This window comes from Rhinichthys klamathensis, unplaced genomic scaffold, assembly GCF_029890125.1.
Source record: "Rhinichthys klamathensis goyatoka isolate OS25496 unplaced genomic scaffold, OSU_Roscu_1.1 h1tg000004l_1, whole genome shotgun sequence".
Taxonomy (NCBI): Eukaryota; Metazoa; Chordata; class Actinopteri; order Cypriniformes; family Leuciscidae; genus Rhinichthys; species Rhinichthys klamathensis.
In genome coordinates, this window is record NW_026606557.1 from 3,249,933 (window position 1) to 3,268,719 (window position 18,787).

At 38.6% G+C, this 18,787-nt stretch overlaps 1 protein-coding gene across 2 annotated transcripts; it reads right to left on the reverse strand.

Moving 5' to 3' along the window:
- Positions 1 to 4,828: 4,828 nt before the first annotated feature.
- nptx2a (neuronal pentraxin 2a) lies at positions 4,829 to 17,714 on the reverse strand. Of its 2 annotated transcripts, none has more exons than XM_056251571.1 (5): positions 17,265 to 17,714; positions 15,813 to 16,026; positions 14,005 to 14,249; positions 9,218 to 9,397; positions 4,829 to 5,254 (listed from the first exon to the last, which is right to left on the reverse strand). In XM_056251571.1, exons 1-5 carry the CDS (start codon positions 17,688 to 17,690, stop codon positions 5,027 to 5,029), a joined length of 1,293 nt encoding a protein of 430 aa, XP_056107546.1. In that variant the 5' UTR covers positions 17,691 to 17,714; the 3' UTR covers positions 4,829 to 5,026. The 2 variants fall into 2 exon arrangements, with proteins under 2 accessions (XP_056107546.1, XP_056107539.1); XM_056251564.1 differs by having other exon boundaries at positions 15,813 to 16,029.
- Positions 17,715 to 18,787: the final 1,073 nt, after the last annotated feature.

The following is an 18,787-nucleotide window of genomic DNA, read 5'->3' on the forward strand; positions in this document are numbered from 1 at the left end:
ATTTCAATAAAAAACATTGGCACAAAGCAAGCCGATCCACTTTGCCATGTTGATAAGAGCATTAAAATTAGAAAAAAAATAACGGGACAAAAAGAAATCAAGAGAGTTAACTTTGACATTAATCGCGATTAAATATTTTAATCGTTTGACAGCACTAAAATATATATATGTATTTTTTTAAATGACCGATCGTTTCACTAGATAAGACCGTTGTTCCTCGGCTGGGATCGTGTAAAAGCCCTTTGAAACTGCATTGAAACTGCAATTTGGACCTTCAACCCTATTGATATCCCTACTAATAACCCAATTTGGCACTTCTTTAGTTTGGAGATTTTATTATTTATTTATTTATTTATTTATTTAAGAAACTGATACTTTTATTAAGCAAGGATGCATTAAAAGAATCCTAACGAACCACAAGAGATTCACTGACTGCAAGTGTGTTCAAACTGTAAAAGATTAAAATATTCCCAGAGGCAGAAGTCTACTATGTGGTTTTCAGTTGCATTTATTGGGTGAAGAAGGACATTCAACTGTTCCTCTATGCTGAACAACATACCCAGGTTGCTCTGTATGCGAGAAAAGAGAGATTCAACATTAAATCACCTTTTACATTACAGTAGGTGTTGAACCCTTGAAAAACCCAGAAAGCACAATTGGTGCTCAGAAAAGGCCATTCATTTTTGGACAAAAATATCATGTTACATTCTGAAACAAAATTAGATCAGTTTATAAACAAGTCACTGCTTTGCCCTAATGCTGCCTTCAAGTCCTCCCGGGAAGTTTCAATGTGTGTGTTTGGAAATCGGTCAGAATAACATGGACGCATTGGACTATTTGAAGTTTCTTTCTCTTTTTCAATTCCTGGTAAACACAGGAAGCTAATGAAGCACAAATGAGGCACATTATGTGTCTAACTGATGCTTCATCGGTTCACTCCTGTGCTGCCACAGAGAATGATGGGAATTTTGCATCAGATGGGAATACATTACCCAAACTTCATCGCTATTCTTCATCAACAAAATTATACACACGCAGTGCCGTCAACATTTACAATTACTTATCATGGCCAACGCCAATTAGCTTCCACCATGATTCTTTAATTTACACTGAAAATTAGGAGGTTCCCATTACGACATCATTATGTCATCACCCGCATACATCACTTAGCATATGATGATTTTAACAGGACCTGAAGGCAGCATAACAGATAAAATTGCATTTACATAAGATATTTTTGTTTCTCTAGGTACATTTATGACACAAAGTAGCAGTAGATTACATTCAAATGAAAGAAACTGAGTATTCAAAAGTGTTTTATATAATTCCAGTGCATTTCGGTAGAGCAGTAGAGCTCTTGTAGCCCAAATACAAACACGTGTCAACAAGGGAAACACACTAATGCATTATTAGTGTCTATTGTGTAAGAACACTGCACCACAGTGAATTTCACAGACTTTGATCTGGCCTTTGTGCACAACAAGTTGGAAGATGAAATGAAAACATCCATGTAACAAGGCGAGACGGAGCGAGACCGACAGGCCCAGCGGTGCATTTAGATGTGAAAACACAGAAAAGATGCAGAGGACCACATTTACGTAAAGTGTCCCATATATATTGCACTGCTCTACTTCAACACAAATGTACAATTTGAAGAAAGTCGTCATTAATAGATCAAGCACAAAGAAAATCAGTAAAGAATCACACGGAAACATCTCCAGGTCAAAACAGCCTGTTTTCAGGACCCCTTTTTTCTTTTCTTTTCTTTTTTTTCTTTTTCTTTCTATTTTTATGATATTAAGCACATTTCCCATTTTCAGATGTTTACTTTAGATTTTTTTTAAATTCTCATTCTCAAGGGTGATTCTCTTTATTGGAATTATTGTAATACTGTTTTTATTTCAAGAAAATAATTGAAAAATTATTTTTACTCAAAAAAGTAAAAACCAAAATTCAAAAATCAAACAAATAAATGTAACAAATACTACCAGTACTACATAAACAATTTACAAACACTTCACAGTATATACTATATATAGCCATGGTTATGTTCTGTTATGGGGACTTTTATTTTGACAATCTGTTCTGTTTTAATTAGTTCCTGTTTCTTCGCTCTGTTTAGGCCCTGTCCCAAATGGCACACTCCGGACTTGTGGACCTCAGAGTCCACACTTCAGTGACGTCATGTAGTGCAGACCTATAGGGCCCTTAGCGCGAGTCCGCGAGGGCGCATTGAGAGGTATTTTTGGGACAGACTCGATCGTCACGCCGGAAACAGGAAGATGGTCTGATTGTTGTTATGGACAGGAGCTACAGGTTCGGGGAAATATGCTGCCTATTGTTGTTGTGTTTACATATGACTCAGTAAAGCCCTGACATTCGGTTCTATTTATTTAATGAATCATAATGCGATCGTATTATTCAGCTCGCTATTATTAGCCTATGTTTGAGACATCAACCACTGGTCGATGATCATAATGTTTGTATAAACTTGTCATAAAAACCGTAATGATAATTACACTTAAATATTTTCTTCTCAGCCATGTTAACAGTTGTCCGTGAGCGAAATCTCCTCCCATCCGTTGTCTGATTGGCCTTTCGCAAGGATTCCTGGGAGGAGCCTGCATCTATGCGGGCTTCGCAGAAGACCGCTTCAAGGGTACAAAGGGGGCGCTGCTGAGCACACTTCAGAGCGTTAAAATGCTAAATGGGACGGCCTACGGACTCGGCGAGCACGCGCAATTTAAGTCCACGAGACCGAAAGTCCGCATGAAGTGCGCCATTTGGGACAGGGCCTTAGTCTCAGTTTCCTTGGTTTGATTATAGGTGCGTTCAACGCCATGTTCACGCCATTACGAGATTCCAACTTGTAAAAAGTGTTCAAGTCCTCCGGCTGGATGTAACCGATCAGCGAGAGTTGACGCTTGCAGTCGGGGTGGAGCTGAAAACGGAGACGTGAGGTCAGAGGTCTTTCTGCTTGCTATAGTGACGCTCGTGCGGTGTTGAAGCGGATTAGATTAAATATTTCTCAAATACACAGACGTTTCAGGTGCTGTCATGTAGCAGCATCAACACTTCCCACTTTGTGTACTGCTTAAAATTGTAAAAAATAAAAAAATATTTTTAGTCAATATTATCCCTTAAAACTCATCTTTGATTTCCTAAATGAGTAAAGTTTAGAGTAAAGTCCTCATAAAAGAGTAAGCAAAAAGAACCCACATGACTCTGAAGTGCGCATGCAATGAACACTTTACTATCCCATGAGGCCACGGGAAAGGATTTGTGAATGACAGTGAAGCGACGCTGGTATAAATACATTCATTACTAGATTACATTCATACTACATATAACATACTTTTTTTTTAGCAGCCGTGAACAATTATTCAAAATAAGTACCTTAAGAGAGTATGCGATTTGGGAGGCAGCACCAGTCCAAGGACGTGAAGAGCTTCGAGTAGAACGTCACATGTCATCATCTCGAAATTACGGTACTTCTGACATGGCGTGAACACAGCATATGTCATATTTCGTATTGCTCCTACCTGTGTCTAGTTTTGTTCCTTTGTTTGCCCTGTGCATTTATACCCACAGTTTAGTTTACACATTTACACATTGTGTGGTCCTTTGTTTCTGCTGTTTATCCTGTTCATTCCAAGGTTTTTTGGTTAATAAATAAAATTTACACGGTGTCTTCACAGGACACGAGCAGTGCGATGCGACAAAAGCAAACAGAACTCATTACAATCAGCGATGCTGTCTACACTGGATGCGGCACGATGAATCAAGACAAATTCCCAACATTAAACGTATGTTCTGTTCTATTTCTGACATAATTCAAGCGCTTATGCTTAATTGTCATGACAATAATTTTATAGTGCAAAAAAAATGTGCTTAATCAAATAAAAATGGAAGAGATATAACTTTGTTCTTTTGATTTGGGAAGGAAAGGTGGCATTGGCATGTTTTTGACAGGTTTCGCGAGATTCACTCATTTGTAGAATCAGACTGTCAGATCAATCAAACTTCCCGACATTCATGCGCTTTAAACAAGTCAAGCGCTGTCAACCTCATTAGTGCCTATCAGTATTTCTGTTTCATCTCCACAGAAAATAGGGGTTTAAACAGGTAATTTACAAAACCCTGACACAATAAAACATTATTAAAAAAGTATAACACACATTCCCCGAACAGTTCTCATATGATTAATCTCATAACGATGTTCTGAATGTCAAAATCCTTCACAAATATTTCAAAGACACCACATGTTAAATTTGTAATTCAGAATCAAACGAGCTTCATAAGGTGAAGCCCTTCAGCCAGACCGTCCTGTCCCGCAGTCAGATCTTCCCCTGGGGGCTTCTGAGAGCTGCGGGTCAGACCTCGGCAGATTTGCTACTTTAAGGTTTCTGGATGGCAGATCTGCTCAAAACGTCAGAAGATTTTAACTAATCTTTGGATTACAGATTCCGTCTGAGTGCCTCTCCATATGGGCAAAGTCACAGACTAGCTCCTTCATTCATGTTTCATAAAGCTCATGATGAAACTATGCAGTTTAATTCCTTTCCCCCCACTGTGGTTTGAAGGGCGTTAACATATACACAACATGACAAAAGCTCAAAGCAAAAATGCCAACAAATCCATATTTCACTGTATATCTTAAAATACCCATGACTTTGTGGAGAGAAAAAGTTTTTGAAGGACGCAACACAGAGAAAAGCATAAATATATCAACAAGAAATGTTTGCTTCAGCTAGATTCCCAAATACTCTATTCTGACCTTGAATATGCACAGAATTTTTTTTCCTTTTTTTTTTCTTTTTCTTTCCAAAGTCAGTCATTTTAGTTATTGGTCAGGCTGACAGCAAAGTCTCAACAAACATAAAGCAGAATAGAGGACGAAATAATCCATTATGTGAAAATATGTAAACATGTGCTTCTGTCTTTGTCTCTCTGTAAGTTCGCAGAGCAATATCGGGATGCGTGTTACCTCTATAACGAGAACGCTTTCAAACCGACAGACGTGTCCTTAGGAATCAAAGAGACGGTCTTCACAAATCTCCAATGCTGCTTTTGTGGCACCGCCAAATACCTCCACGTTGGCATCGACCCACGGCACCACGTTGCCAGGCATGTAGGCTGAGCAGTTGGCCATAGCTGAGATGTCTATAGGACGCAGTACTCTGTCCCACATGTTGAAGTGGCTTAACTCTCCTACGAAAGCTTGAGTGGCATCAAATCTCCCACCTACGATGTCCTGTGGAATAACAGCACACTAGTCAACCACAAGTAGTGATAAGTGAAGTCAAATTGTTTAGCTAGATTTGAAAAAAAATATTTACTTAGATTATTTTTATATACGCATACTACCAATTCTGAATTTTAGGTTTGTTTTTGAAAGACATCTCTTTTTTAAGCTCTTACAAGCCAAAGTTAGCCTGGTTAAAACCAGACCATTCTCAGTTGTAACTGAGTTATGGTCTGGCAAAGCGTCATAGACAAATCATTTCCAGAGCGGCGTCACCAACGGACTTCGCGGATAGACCTAAACCCAATCAGAGCGATGAAGGAGATGACGTATGCAGAGCGGCGGAGAAACATCTCCGAGTGTTGTTCTTTGCTTGGTTTTTAACAAAAAGGAAACGTTAAAATCGCTTAAAACAGATGCGATAGCTGATTCGAACGAGTGATGTTCGACGGCGGCATCCATCTTTGTAATGTAGGCTACAAAATCTGCTTCAAAATCCCAGCGCTGTCGTCATCGTGTAAAGCCCGCCCCAACGTTTCTGATTGGTGCCGCGATTTCGACGGATTGGAAATGGGCTTGAATGAGCTCTTTGCCAGACTAACTTTCAGAGCAAATCTAAATTTGCCGGAAGTTGTCTGGGTTTTCCCAAGCTAACCCAAAGTCCCTTTAAGACAAGTAATTCCACTCGGCGGCCATCTTTGAAACACGTTTTACTGTCACTTTTGATCGATTTAATGAGCTTTCTGAATAAAAATGTCAATGTCTTTCAACAAAGACAAAATCTTGAGACCCCAAAACTTATGATTGGTAGTATTGTCTTTTATCTGTATGACAATTGTAAAAAAAAACTGTAAAACCCTCTGAGAAAATTGTGTCTTTCATTTAATCTCCTTTACAGCACTGTAACCGTTGTGTTTCTGACTGTCCTGCCTTGTGGGTAGTGTTTTTAAGGTAATCATAGTCTTATGTCGAAGTCTGAGATACCAATTTCATTTTGATTACACTTCCAGTTAAGATCAAGTAATCAACTAATCACTGCTTTATTACTGTGGAAACTATCCTAAAAAGTGCATATTCTGGAGAAAGTAAGCACTTTTACAGTATTTATTCACTATTCGGTTTCCTCCATCGTGTCCCAACAGGCATGATCCTGAAATGCCTCACTATATGCAAGTCTATGAGTCTGATTGCTTAGAACTGGAATATCACATCTTTCCTCAACAGGGTGTTACGCACCAAACGTAGAGGGTTTTGTTTAAAACCCTAACCATAAGCATTCAATACAGTGTCTTCAAGTAAAGGTACGGTAAGGTCACATTAACAGTTGTTTGGCACATTTTCATAGACAAAATCCAGTCATTTTAATAGGAGTACTTGAATTTCATATGAGGGTGAAATAATTGTTCAGGCAACCAACTAATTGGTTGATTTTGCGAAATTCTGTGTTTTGAGAAGCTATAAGCAACTGGGACCCAGAAGCTCTTATCCAAACCCTAGCTTTGCTGTCTACGGTCTAATTAGGCTTAGCCGTCTAATGCTAACTGAAGGAACCTTATCGGGGACTACATTGAAATCCTCTTCATGGGAAATTTTGCTGAGACTTGAAGTAAGTTAAATTGTCTACATACTTTGTAAAATTCATGCTGTCTGAATAATAACACATTTGGTGTAATGGTACAGACATTTGAAACAGACACTACTCCAAACCAAAATCACTCGAGCGGTGACTGGTGAGTGGAAACTGAAAAAGCCGAATGGCGCTTGAGATGAATGATTAAAAACGCATTAAATTCAGAGGGTAAAATCCTGTAGATTTGCTATAACACATAGTTTGTTCAAGGCTTTCAGTCTGTGCGTTTCTTGGCGATACTCAAAGCCTGATGCTTTGGCTGTAGTGGGACTATTTTTGTTGGTGGAGAAAAACGATACACAAAACTAACTGGATTTTTTAGAGTGTGTAGTTTAGTAGAATATGGTAAGTAATGCCAAGGACATAGGATCAATCCTCAGGGGTCTGAATAAAATGGATTGTATAAATGTAGCTTGTATGGACTGCCAAGAGCAGGAAAAGTATAACAAATACATTTTATGAATTTTGTGGTATTAGTTAGTTGGTTTCACTCTAAAACAATCCTTTTTTTTTGTGGAAAATTTACAGAAATCTGTATGATAATGTCAACATTTTAAAAATTGGTTACACAAATATCTAAAAATGAACTTTTGCATGTAAGCAAACTGCCAAACCCTAAGAACAATGAAGTTAGTGTATGGTAACCCTTTACTATTAAAAATAACGGTGTTTTATAAACAAGTTCTTCAAGAAATAAATGGTTCTTTTAATAACTTTCAGGAGCTATGTTTCCATCAACCTATTTTCTAAAACCGCTGAATGGAAACGCCAAAGTGCTTAAAAATGTAAAAAATGTGCATAAAAAACATATTCGATCAATTGAGTCGGTTAAACTTTTTATCCGATAAGAAAACATGTGCATGAACTACGATGAAAACACATTTACCGAATAAATTCCTCGATGGGCATCAAAAAAGACGTGACTTTGCGATGGGACGGCATTACTGTACTAACCAGTGAAACGATTTTGTTGCACAGTATCTGAAATTATGTTTTGGTTGTTCTGAAACGCCGGCGCAAAGCCTGTCATCAGAGTGGTTCAGTACAATTACCTGAGAACTGTTTACACGACTGTATTCCCAAACAGCAGCATCCGCTACAGAAAGCAAGATAACTTGCGTTTTGTCTGCGCGCTCTGAGACACAAGTCATTTATTATATACAAAATTATTATATACAGTGGCTTCTCCTACTGCAGCAACTTTCATTTTTCTTAGTAACATTTAGTGCCAGTTTTTCAGGAAGTGACGATTTTGTTCTTTTCGGATCACTGGATGGAAACAGTGCTTTGTTCGCAAATGTTTTATGCGATTTTCCAATTTTGCGCACAAGTTAAATTTGCAGCTTTGGATGGAAACATAACAACTGAAAGGTTCTTTGTAAAAAAAATAAAAAAAGATTTAGATATTAAAATGTTCTTCACACTAAGAAATAAATGGTTCTTTTAAGAACTGTTCACTGAAATATTTTTGACACCTTTATTTTAAAAAAGTGTTTTATAGAAATATGTAACTTACAATACAAGCATATTATTTCTTATAAGTTAAAGAGCTCCAATTTTACTGTGCAACAGAAATGACTCAGGAGTCAGAAAGGCAATTAATATTCAGCAAGATTATCGATTTGATTGCACTGACTCTATTGGATGAGAACAAAACTTGAATTGAATTAAGTGAGATAATGACACTAACTTTGCAACATTGACAATGCTATTGAACTATACTGAATAAACATTGCACTAACTTGAGAATAATAATGACAGTAGCACTGCTTATAGCTGAATTGAACTTGTGTCAGTGTTGCAAAGTTCATCAATTATTAAATATGTATTGAACTTAACTGAAACAACATTGAACAAATTGAACCGAATAATTATATTCTCTGAATTTAATTAGTTTCATTATTGATTAATTATACAACATTAACAGTTATTTTCCTGTTTATTACTGTGAAGCTGCTTTGAAACGATCTACATAATCTGTACAATCTGTTAAAAGTGCTACATATAAAATAAAAAATGTGACGACCCATCTAAGAGCAATTATTCTATCACTTTTAGCTATTTAGGTCACAGATTGTGCCTTTTCAAGCGCTGTTAAACACTGTGAAAGCACTCAATTATCAGAGTAGTTCAGTGTAGGTGAGCAGCAGATTATGTGTCACATGTAGATTTTGCGTGCCTGCTATCTGTGTCACATGTAACACTTCTCTCAAGAAGTCCCTGAGCTCTCAGAGCGGCTGAGAGGTGACGTCTTCACATCATCGCGTGTGAAGACTTATTATTATCGTTGCATGTGCGAGTCCCATCGCGAGGGATCAGCTCTTTTACGTCCTCACTCTCACCTGTTCTTGGCCCAGGATAATGACTCCTCCAGGTTTAATTGGGTGCCAGGGGGCCAAGTTCTCTCCGGTCCCTAGTCTCTCTCCATCCTGATAGGCCTCCCAGAAGCCATCTCTGGTTGTCCAGGTGATGCAGATGTGATGCCAGCGGCCGTCACTCACGGAGAGGGGAAGCTGAGCAACCTGTGACAGAACGGATGGGTGTTATTACAGTTGCAAACTGATCCTAAAAAGTGCATATTCCAGAGGAAGTAACCACAGTAATTGTTCACTACGGATCAACGATGGCTTCCAAGGTTCTTATGCAGTAGGGTGTCCTTTGTGATTGATAAAGTTGTTCTGGGTGGTTGTCTATGTTGAGCCCAACACTCAAGTCTCTTCAATATACTCGTCCCTAGATATGGCTTAGTCCATGCTTAAATGCAAGTCTGTAGGTTGTCTCCCAAATCGCGTACTTGTGCACTATTCTAAGTCATTTTGTAAAATAAATAGTGCGAGTAGTGCGTTCACACTGAAAATTCTACAAAAGAAAAGTCCACTAAGTACCCGGATGATGCACCTATTTTAATTTAAAAAACTGTGGTGTGTAAAAAGTCTAAAGTGTGGAACGATGGACACTTCATGCACTCAACTGTCGCAGCTTTAATTACGTAGCGGAGGGGGAGGGGCTATCAGACTCCGATGTTGAAAAACAAAATAAACGTATAAAGTTCATACACTACACGGTTGAGTACATAGTGCATAAGTACAGTATAAGTCTGATTGCTTAGAACTGCAATATCACATCTTTCCTCAACAAGGTGTTGCGCACCAAATTTAATACCCAGGTTTGTTCAAATCCAGCAGTTTCAATAGGAATCCACGCAATCTGGAATTTTAGTACGAGGACGAAAAAGTTCCGCACGCAGATTTCGCAACAGGTTATTTTCTTGTTTATTAATATGAAGCTGCTTTAAAACAATCTGTATTATAGAAATTGCTAAATAAATAAATGTTACATAACTTGATTTGTCAATAGACAGTTCACATTTTTGACTGATGGGAACAGTGTGCTCAAATCAAATAAATTGAACGCAAATAAAAATAAAACGCAACAGTCTCTGACACGGCACGTTTGGGCAGTGATCAGTCATAAGTATCAAATTACATTCATAATCAGTCTTTCGGTCGTTAAGTGTGTTCCCTGCTTCAGTAAAATTATCCGATCTATCATTGCTGCATGCGGATTAAGTTACACACAACCCAACTTGTATAAAGTAAGCTTATAATAAGGTGCGTAGCAACCACTATAGTATGCATTTTAAAAGTCTTTTGGCTAACACAGATGCATCAAATCATTCATGAACGCCCTTCGGTTTTACTCGCGCACCATACTCTCTTCTTGTGGTTTTGCTTCTCTAACTTGGTCGTAATTTCTTCTACAGGGGGTTTAAAAAAATAGGGTCCAATAAACGACTCTTTTCATCACTAGGACAAGGACAAACTGCACATTGTACCCAGTTTCAGAAAGTTGCGTGGTGCGATACAATTCCATATTTAGTGGAGACAGAGGGAGGACCAAGCTTGTAAGAGTAAGGAATGATATGGAGTGTCTCGATGAATCATCATAGCAAACTCCCCGCTATAAAGTTGTATCTGAAGCTCAACAAACTTTAAAATAATTTATATATTCCAACTTCAAGCTAGACACACATTGAGTTTGACAACCACTGCAGCTTGAGACCAAGGCTTTAATGCACTTAAGTGGAGAAGTATGCAAGTATAGAAACAACATTCAGAGAGAAGTAACGAAGCACTGAGGTGTGATATATTCACTGGAGTGAGAAAAAGCACTGAAGACACACTCGACAGGTAATCAGATTCAGCATGGCTGTATCTCACTCGATCCTCGTCACTTTCTTGTTCTTTCCTCCTTGACGTACATACACACACACACGCGCGTCCATGCACACACTGTACATGTATAATGCATGTTGTGCAGGGCTGCGGGGCAAAATGCCTCTCTCAATAAGCGAGATGCCAAACTGACACTTCCTGAGTGAGGTATCAGGGGAATTAGCAGGGCAGCAGAGCTCATTCGCTCTCTCAAGACCCTCAGGTTACACTCAACAAAAACCAGCGACGGCAATAACTCACAATCTCCTCCACAAGGATCTAGAGATACAGCATCCGTGGTTACCGAGACATGCTAACCTCATTTACCAATGAGATACTGGAAGCTAATTTTCCCCAAAGAAAAGCAGCTCAGTTTCATATTCTTGATTTAGAACCACTGAGGACATATTTAATTCATTTATGTGTGCTTTAATGCTAAACTTTGAAATCATCAAGGGTCTTGTGCAACAACAGCCTCTAAAAACTAATCATCTACCATTCAATTTGATTAAAAGTGCATTGGAAAACCTTTTGTGGTGAGAACATTGTGTGTGTGTGTGTCTGTGTGTGTTTATCTATGGTCAAAACCATTCAGAGATATTTAAGGGTATTTTTACGAAATGGGTTTGTCGCAAGTTGTACAAAATCTAAATTGCAAAAATATAATTTCAAAGTCCTCATGCATTTTAAAAATATCCAATATTAATAATATCCAAATATCCAATGTTAATAATATGACGAACTTCTTAGGTAATCTAATTAATCTTGAGCTATATTTAAATGCTTTTTTTTGCATATCTTTATACAGTATTTTACACATGATGGATATGTGGATATGAGTCCCTCCTTACAAAAGTCTGGTCACTTAAAAAGTGCGTTACTTATAATTTGAGGTGTGGGATGAGTTATGTGCTGACGTTTAACATTTACAGTTAAATGTTTTTAAAAACCGAATCTAGTACATCTAGCTAGTGGTCGACAAATATATTGCCTGTTAGGCCAATAAGTGTCTTAAAAGGGCTAAAAATAAGAATTTTCATGTATGAATCGCTTTTTTATTGCAACTGGCAGTGCTCGCACTTAATTTATCCACAAGTGATCGAGGGTTTAGGTCATTCCATTTAAACCCATTGCAAGGGTTCCGCAAGTAGTGTAACGTAAGCAATGACGTACATCCGAGTGAATGAGACGGAAGGGAGTTGTGATGGAAGGGCAAAACAAATTGCCCTACTTCTAGCATTACATCTATCTCTAGCAGCCATGACTCATCCATTCAGCCTTTGGATTTATGAAGATAAGCAGAGCTGGGCACTTTTGTTATAACTCTTCAACTATGATGCTATATTTTTCACATCTTAATCCCTGTTCACGTGTCCAGAAACTCAACAAAGTTGAGAGCATTTTAACTTCAATCGAATGCTGAGTGATTCTGTGCAGCGACTACCAGCTGGAGTGAAGACAGTGGAACTCTCTAATGTCTCTTGTCATCTACTGTAGATAAAGTTGATCCTCTGAGTGAGCAATTTACAATGTCTCTAAACACATACAGGTTCAAAACTTTACTTTACTATACTGTACTGTGTGGGCACATTCGTTAATTAGGGGTTCAAGCACAAAGTGCTGAAACCCTATTGTAATTGTAAGGATTTGTAAAACTGATCGTGCAGACCAAACCGTAAGTGCTGGAGACTTAAAACTTGGCCAGATGGTAGGTCTCAATTTGGGGAGAACCTATAAGAGTACGACCCCGATTGGCCCATAGGTGGCGCTACAGTAACCAAAAGTACTAAATCACTCATAACTCCTAGACCGCTTGACTTAGAATCAAGGTTTACACCACTGTGATCCTTGGCTCAAGACGGACAAAATATATTCATGTATATCTCCAATTTCGATTTAGGCATATGTCGAATTTTGTCCAAAACCTACTTTTGCGAACTAGTCCCTGGTTTTTCGCCCGATCGGAACCAGACCAGTCTAGGACAATTCTCTGGACTCTCTAGAACAATAATTATCAAAAAAAAGTTTAACTTTTGCATTTGGGTGGCTGTAACAGGGTCATTTAGAATAGGGGCGTGACAAAATACACTCAAAAGCCTATAAATCCTAAAGGAAAACTGATTCTCTGAAAATTGATGAGCATATGTGTCATAACATGCTGAAGAAGCATGCAAAGTTTCATGGAGATTGGACCATTGGTGGCGCTATAACTGTCGAAAGCCTATAAATCATAAAGGAAAACTCAGAACTTCACAAAAATTGACGAGCAGATGTGTCATAACATCATTAACAAGCATGCAAAATTTTATGGAGATCGGAGCATAGATGGCGCTATAACTGTCAATAAGCTTTGAAAACCACATATTTCCCATGGTAAATTTCCTGTATTGGCTGTAAATGGACTTTTTCATCTATGATGTCAGTGGTTACTTCCTTGCTAAATAAAACTTAATGTCTCAAATGCTTATGTGCTTAAAGGCCTTAAATGCTTGAACCCCGATAAATGCTGCTTGCAGCTTTAATTTTAAATGTTCCTGTGCTAGGACAAATTCAATTTTAAAAGTACAAATATTCCATGCAGTCTCAATTAACACCAGGTCATGAAAACTACACAATAAATGTAATACGTTTGAAAAATGCTGTTTAAAATGGTTTGAGATGGAATATAACATCTGACTGTGCAGGGCTGTTTAATAAGCTTTTGATCTTCAAGCCCCTTCATGTAAATGCATTAAAATAGAAATCCGGCTGTGAAAACATTTTATTTGAGGAACCTTTAAGGACCATTTTGAATGAAAAACCATTAATCATATTTAGTAACATAATACATAATAGGGAAAGCTGACTTTGTTTCAAGCAAACACAATCGATAAAAACCACAGATAGCTTTGCATCTGTAGCACATAAAGCCTCACCTTATCATTGACGAGCAGCTCCATGGGGCTGTTTCCCCACTCTATCAGCACAATCTCATTGGCTTGTCCCGGGACACCATAAGAGAACGGGGTTCCGATTCCAGGGCTGGCGCTGGACTTGAGCCACATGCACACGGTGAAGGCGTACATCTCTGGCAGACTCTTCTTTATGCGGCCGTACAGGTAGTTGGTGCGCAGAGGCAGAGACACCTTAAAGTCCTCTGGAGATTTGAACGCATTGTTACCTTCGGATAAAATCGAGAGATAGGTTTGCATTGAAGGACAGGGAGAAGATGCAAAGTGATGACCAGAGATGGTGTTAATTTGATTTCAGCAAATTGAATTTGGGTTGAATTCAAGGTTCGATTAATGAAATGAGTGATCCACACAGGCTCATGTAATTATCTTATTATGAAATTAAATGCTGGGGCAATGTAAGGTGAAAGATGCTGATGATGCATTGGCGCTAATCATTCGTTAATCGTTCGCTTTGCAAATGTGCTAGCGTCGCTCTGAATTCTGAATACAGCAGGACGACGTGTCCATCCAATGCTAACAGATGGGGCCTGCATAAATCCCACATCCAAAAAGGCCAACAAATGATTGTAAATAGCAAGTTCATTTACATGCAGATATTCTTCCACCAAATAAAAATGCCAACAGCCAACAAAATATGCCTCAGTGTTCATCCTACAACATTTTCTGCATGAAAAATGGCCCAAATGCAGCGAAGCATTAGTTAAAGGTTTCCCTCGATGCCGTGTCGAGCGCTGGTCAAGTGTTCAAAGTTTCTACGTTGACCTTTCAAAGTGCAGCCACTGAATTTCCAAGCGCTCTGCATGACGCATGCTATTTCTGCCTTTGAAATGACTGCACCAACTTTGCACCCGAGTTGAATTTCAAACATATTTATTTACACTACAGTTAAAAAGTTTGGATTAATTAAGAATTAAAGACGTTTATACTGTCACAACAAAAATATTTCTATTTCAAATAAATGCTGTTCATTTGAACTTTGGACTTATCAAAAAATCATGGTTTTCAAAAAAAAAAAATGAAGCAGCACAACTGTTTTCAACATTGATAATAATCAGAAATGTTTCTTGAGCAGCAAATGATCATATCAGCATGATTTCTGAAGGATCACGTGACTCTGAAGACTGGATTAATGATGCTGAAAATGCACTTTGATCACAGGAATAAATGACATTTTAGCATGCATTACAATAAAAAAACAGTTATTTTAATAATTTAGTAATAATTATACTGTTTTTACTGCATTTTTGATCAAATAATTGCTGCTTTGGTGAGAATAAGAGATGTCTTTCAAAAAATTCTTGCTGACCTCAAAGTTTCAAACATTCTTTTTTATTATTTATGTATTGTTTGTTTTATTGTTTTATTTTCAATACTTTTTAGTTCGCTGTCATGCGATGGTTATTAAGTATGCTTTCCATTCAAGGACTGCTTTTGTTCTGTGATATATCAAAACAATTGGCATTGACTGTTTTCTCTTCCAAGCTCAAATGCATATTTTCACTGTGAATCTGTGCTCTCTTTTTTTTATAAGCTCGTTGCCCTTCGGTGATGCTTTCTGCAATGTTTTTTTCATGTGGAGTTCAAAGCGGTGCATGGCGCTCGCGTTGAGCGTGAAAGGTTTTACGACTAGTGTTCCTATCCCATACTGAGGACCAGCAGGTGAAAACCCCCCCCCAAACATTTGAACTGGTAGGGTACCACATCAGTAAGATGAATCCCGTCTCATTTGACATGGCGGATTGAATAATTCATCAGTGAGAATGGCGTACTTTTCTCCAGCTCGGTGATCCTCTCCAGCAGTGAGTTGAGGGTGTTCTCGGTGCGCTGGCGGTGTGCGGTCGTCTCGTTGTACAGCTGGCTCTTCTCGTCCTCGAGTTCGGCCACTCTGGTCAGCAGCTGGCTCTCCAGGTCACTCAGACGCCGCTTCAGCAGGTCTCTCAGCTCGCTGGGAAATGGTCCACCTGATGTGTTGGTACGCAGCTGCTGCTGCAGGACACAGGGAACCAAAATATTCATCTGCTTCAATTTGCAAATGGCTTATTCTGTTGTAGCCAAAAATCCTTTCAAAAATTAAATTGCTGGGGATTTGTGAGATGCTGAATTAGTGGTGAACGCCTTAAATGAGTATACATTGGCTCTTACATCTTAGTAGTTAAATGGGTAGGTCCATGTACCAAAACATTAATTGTTTTATTGGTCCAGTTTTATAATAGATGTCTTAAACTACTGTGTGCTCACATAAATAAATAAAAAGGTCACACTTTGTATAGGTGTCTTTCTATTTAACCACTGTATATTCAGATAAATAAATTAATTAATTAATGGTCACACTTTGGTGTCTTTAACTACTGTGTATTCAAATAAATAAATAAATGGTCACTTTGTGTTTTGGTGTCTTTATTATGTACTCACGTCAAAGAAAATCAATGAATAAAAAATAACTGTTAGGCACAATGTGCTTATATTGCGTTCATGTTCATGTGGGATATGGCCCGGGTAAGATTAGGCAGAGGATTTGGTATGTTACGGGTGGGGTAACAGGTAAGAGAAGTGTCACGATTAAAGCAATTAAAGCTTAATATAAAGTGGGTCCGTTTTATTTAATAAGTTTAATAAGTGTTTTGAGTTAAGTGATTTATGTAAAATCATTGTGTTTCATGTAGAGTTACCAAGATGGAAACTATAGTATTCCTTATGACCCAATGACCCTGTATGAAGTTTTTCTTTTTGATTTTTGAATATAGCGATCAATATATTGGTCGGGGTAATAAGTAATTTATATCAACTTGGCTATTTACAGAAGTGGTGTGTCAGTTGAGTAATATACCAAAATCTTCCAATGGCTTTGTCAAGTGGGGCAATTATGTGTATCATTTGCTACAATTGTATTTTGTATGCAACAATCCGCATTATATAAAAAACCTTAAGTTCAATAAGTTCAAACCAGTATCCTAAAAATATTTGCTGAACGTACAGTATATCTAGTCACAGCTTTCCATCAAGCTCATTATTAATATTTAATTAAAAAGAAACAGATAACGTGAATTCAAATAGGAAAAGCCCCTCCCTCTACATAACATGGCTCATTTGACCTTGTTTTGACAAATCATGAATTCTAATAAGCGAGAGTCAAGACCAAATTTCACAGATCATTACAGCTCTATTTTCCTCACACATAGCTCTTAAGTGTCCATTTATCCCTCATAAGCATACACTCTCACCTCCAGGTTTCCCAGCCGGTCTTTCAGGCTCTGCATGGTCTTTCCCAGCTGCTCCACGGTCTCGGTGGGGTCACGCGGCAGATCGCCCATCGTGTTTTTACTATAATCCTTCCTGCGCGCGCTGCCTCGCGACTTGGCTTCAGCCTCGCAGCGCGCGAGTTTGGAGTTGAGCTCTTTGATGGTGCCCTGCTGACTGACGATAGTTTCCTTCTGCTGCAGGATGGTCTCTCGAAGTTGGATGATAGTATTCCGTAACTCTTCCTCCTGCGGACTGGTGCTTTGGACCCGGTTGGTCGTTTCAACCGGGCAACTGAGGTCGGCGCCCGCGGGCACTGCAGTGCACACGAAGCGGCTTCCTTTCGCGCCAGCCGCTTCCCCGCTCCCTGACGCGTATACAAGCAGCAGTGCCACGAAGATAACTCTCATTACGGCCGTTTCTCTCTTCAAAACGCAAAACGCAAAACGCAAAAAAAAAAACCCTGAGTCAATTCAGTTAGTTGGACTAAAAATGACGTTTAGTGTCAAAAGAACGCGAATTCCAAAATAGAACCAGATCTTTGAAAATGTATTAAATAAAAAAGAAAAAACTTAGAGCTCCACGACACGCTCACAAAAATCACTCAAAAACAAATCTAAACCGAAACAACAGAGATTTTCTGTAATTGACCTGAAAACCCAAACCTTTTTCCAGTAAAAAAAAGCGAGTGCGCGCGCTTCTGCTCTCTTCACACAGTCAGTGAGTATGTTAAACAAACTGTTGGAGTCCTTCTCACAGACGCGTCAAACTGTCACTTTAACAAAATATCACTCAAAAAAACACAAAAAACAAGTGATCCTATCTGTCCAAATGAAGAGCGATTTCCAGAGGATTCTGCAGTTAAATGCGTGAACTCTCTTCGCACAGTCAGTGGTGCTGAACGGACAGCGGCGCTTTAACGGATTAATATAGAGACGCCGGCGCGCGCAGTTTGGCTCCGCTGGAGGAGCGCGCGGATTGACTGAGCTTCATTTACGTCACTTACTCGCGCTTGATGCGAGTCACGCTTGTAAATTATATTGCCGTGGCTTTTTTTCTTTCTTTCTTTTGGCCTTCCGTGAATGTCGGGTTGAATAAACAGTGGGCTGAGTAGATGCAGAGCTCTTTAATAAACCATCAATAACTTGGTTTATTAAAAACCACCAAATAAGTTAATCATATCCCTCTGAGTTTGAAGAACGGTCTCCCTTACAGCCAATTTCTTCGAATCAAGAGAATTTGTAGGAACATTGATGGTTTTTGAAGTGGAATGTGATGAGATGTAGGCTACAAACAGTTCCTTCTTAGAGGATATCTTGAAAAATGCAATCTCAAAAGTTACAAGTTATCTCAAAGGCCGATGACAATGGATACAAAATCTTCAAGGAGCCTCCCCTTTTTTCACATTATGGAGACATAATACAAGAGAGTATTTGGTCAACTCTAGTGGCTTTTTTCCATGTTTCTTATGAATTATATATGAAGACTTCAGATGCAAAAGCCTCTA

Coding starts and splice junctions, on each gene's coding strand:
- nptx2a (XM_056251564.1), bottom strand. CDS start 17,690: ATGAGAGTTATCTTCGTGGCACTGCTGCTTGTATACGCGTCAGGGAGC. Junction 16,030..17,264: donor ACCGGCTGGGAAACCTGGAG/GTGAGAGTGTAT, acceptor TGTGTCCTGCAG/CAGCAGCTGCGTACCAACAC. Junction 5,255..9,217: donor TTATCCTGGGCCAAGAACAG/GTGAGAGTGAGG, acceptor GTTATTCCACAG/GACATCGTAGGTGGGAGATT.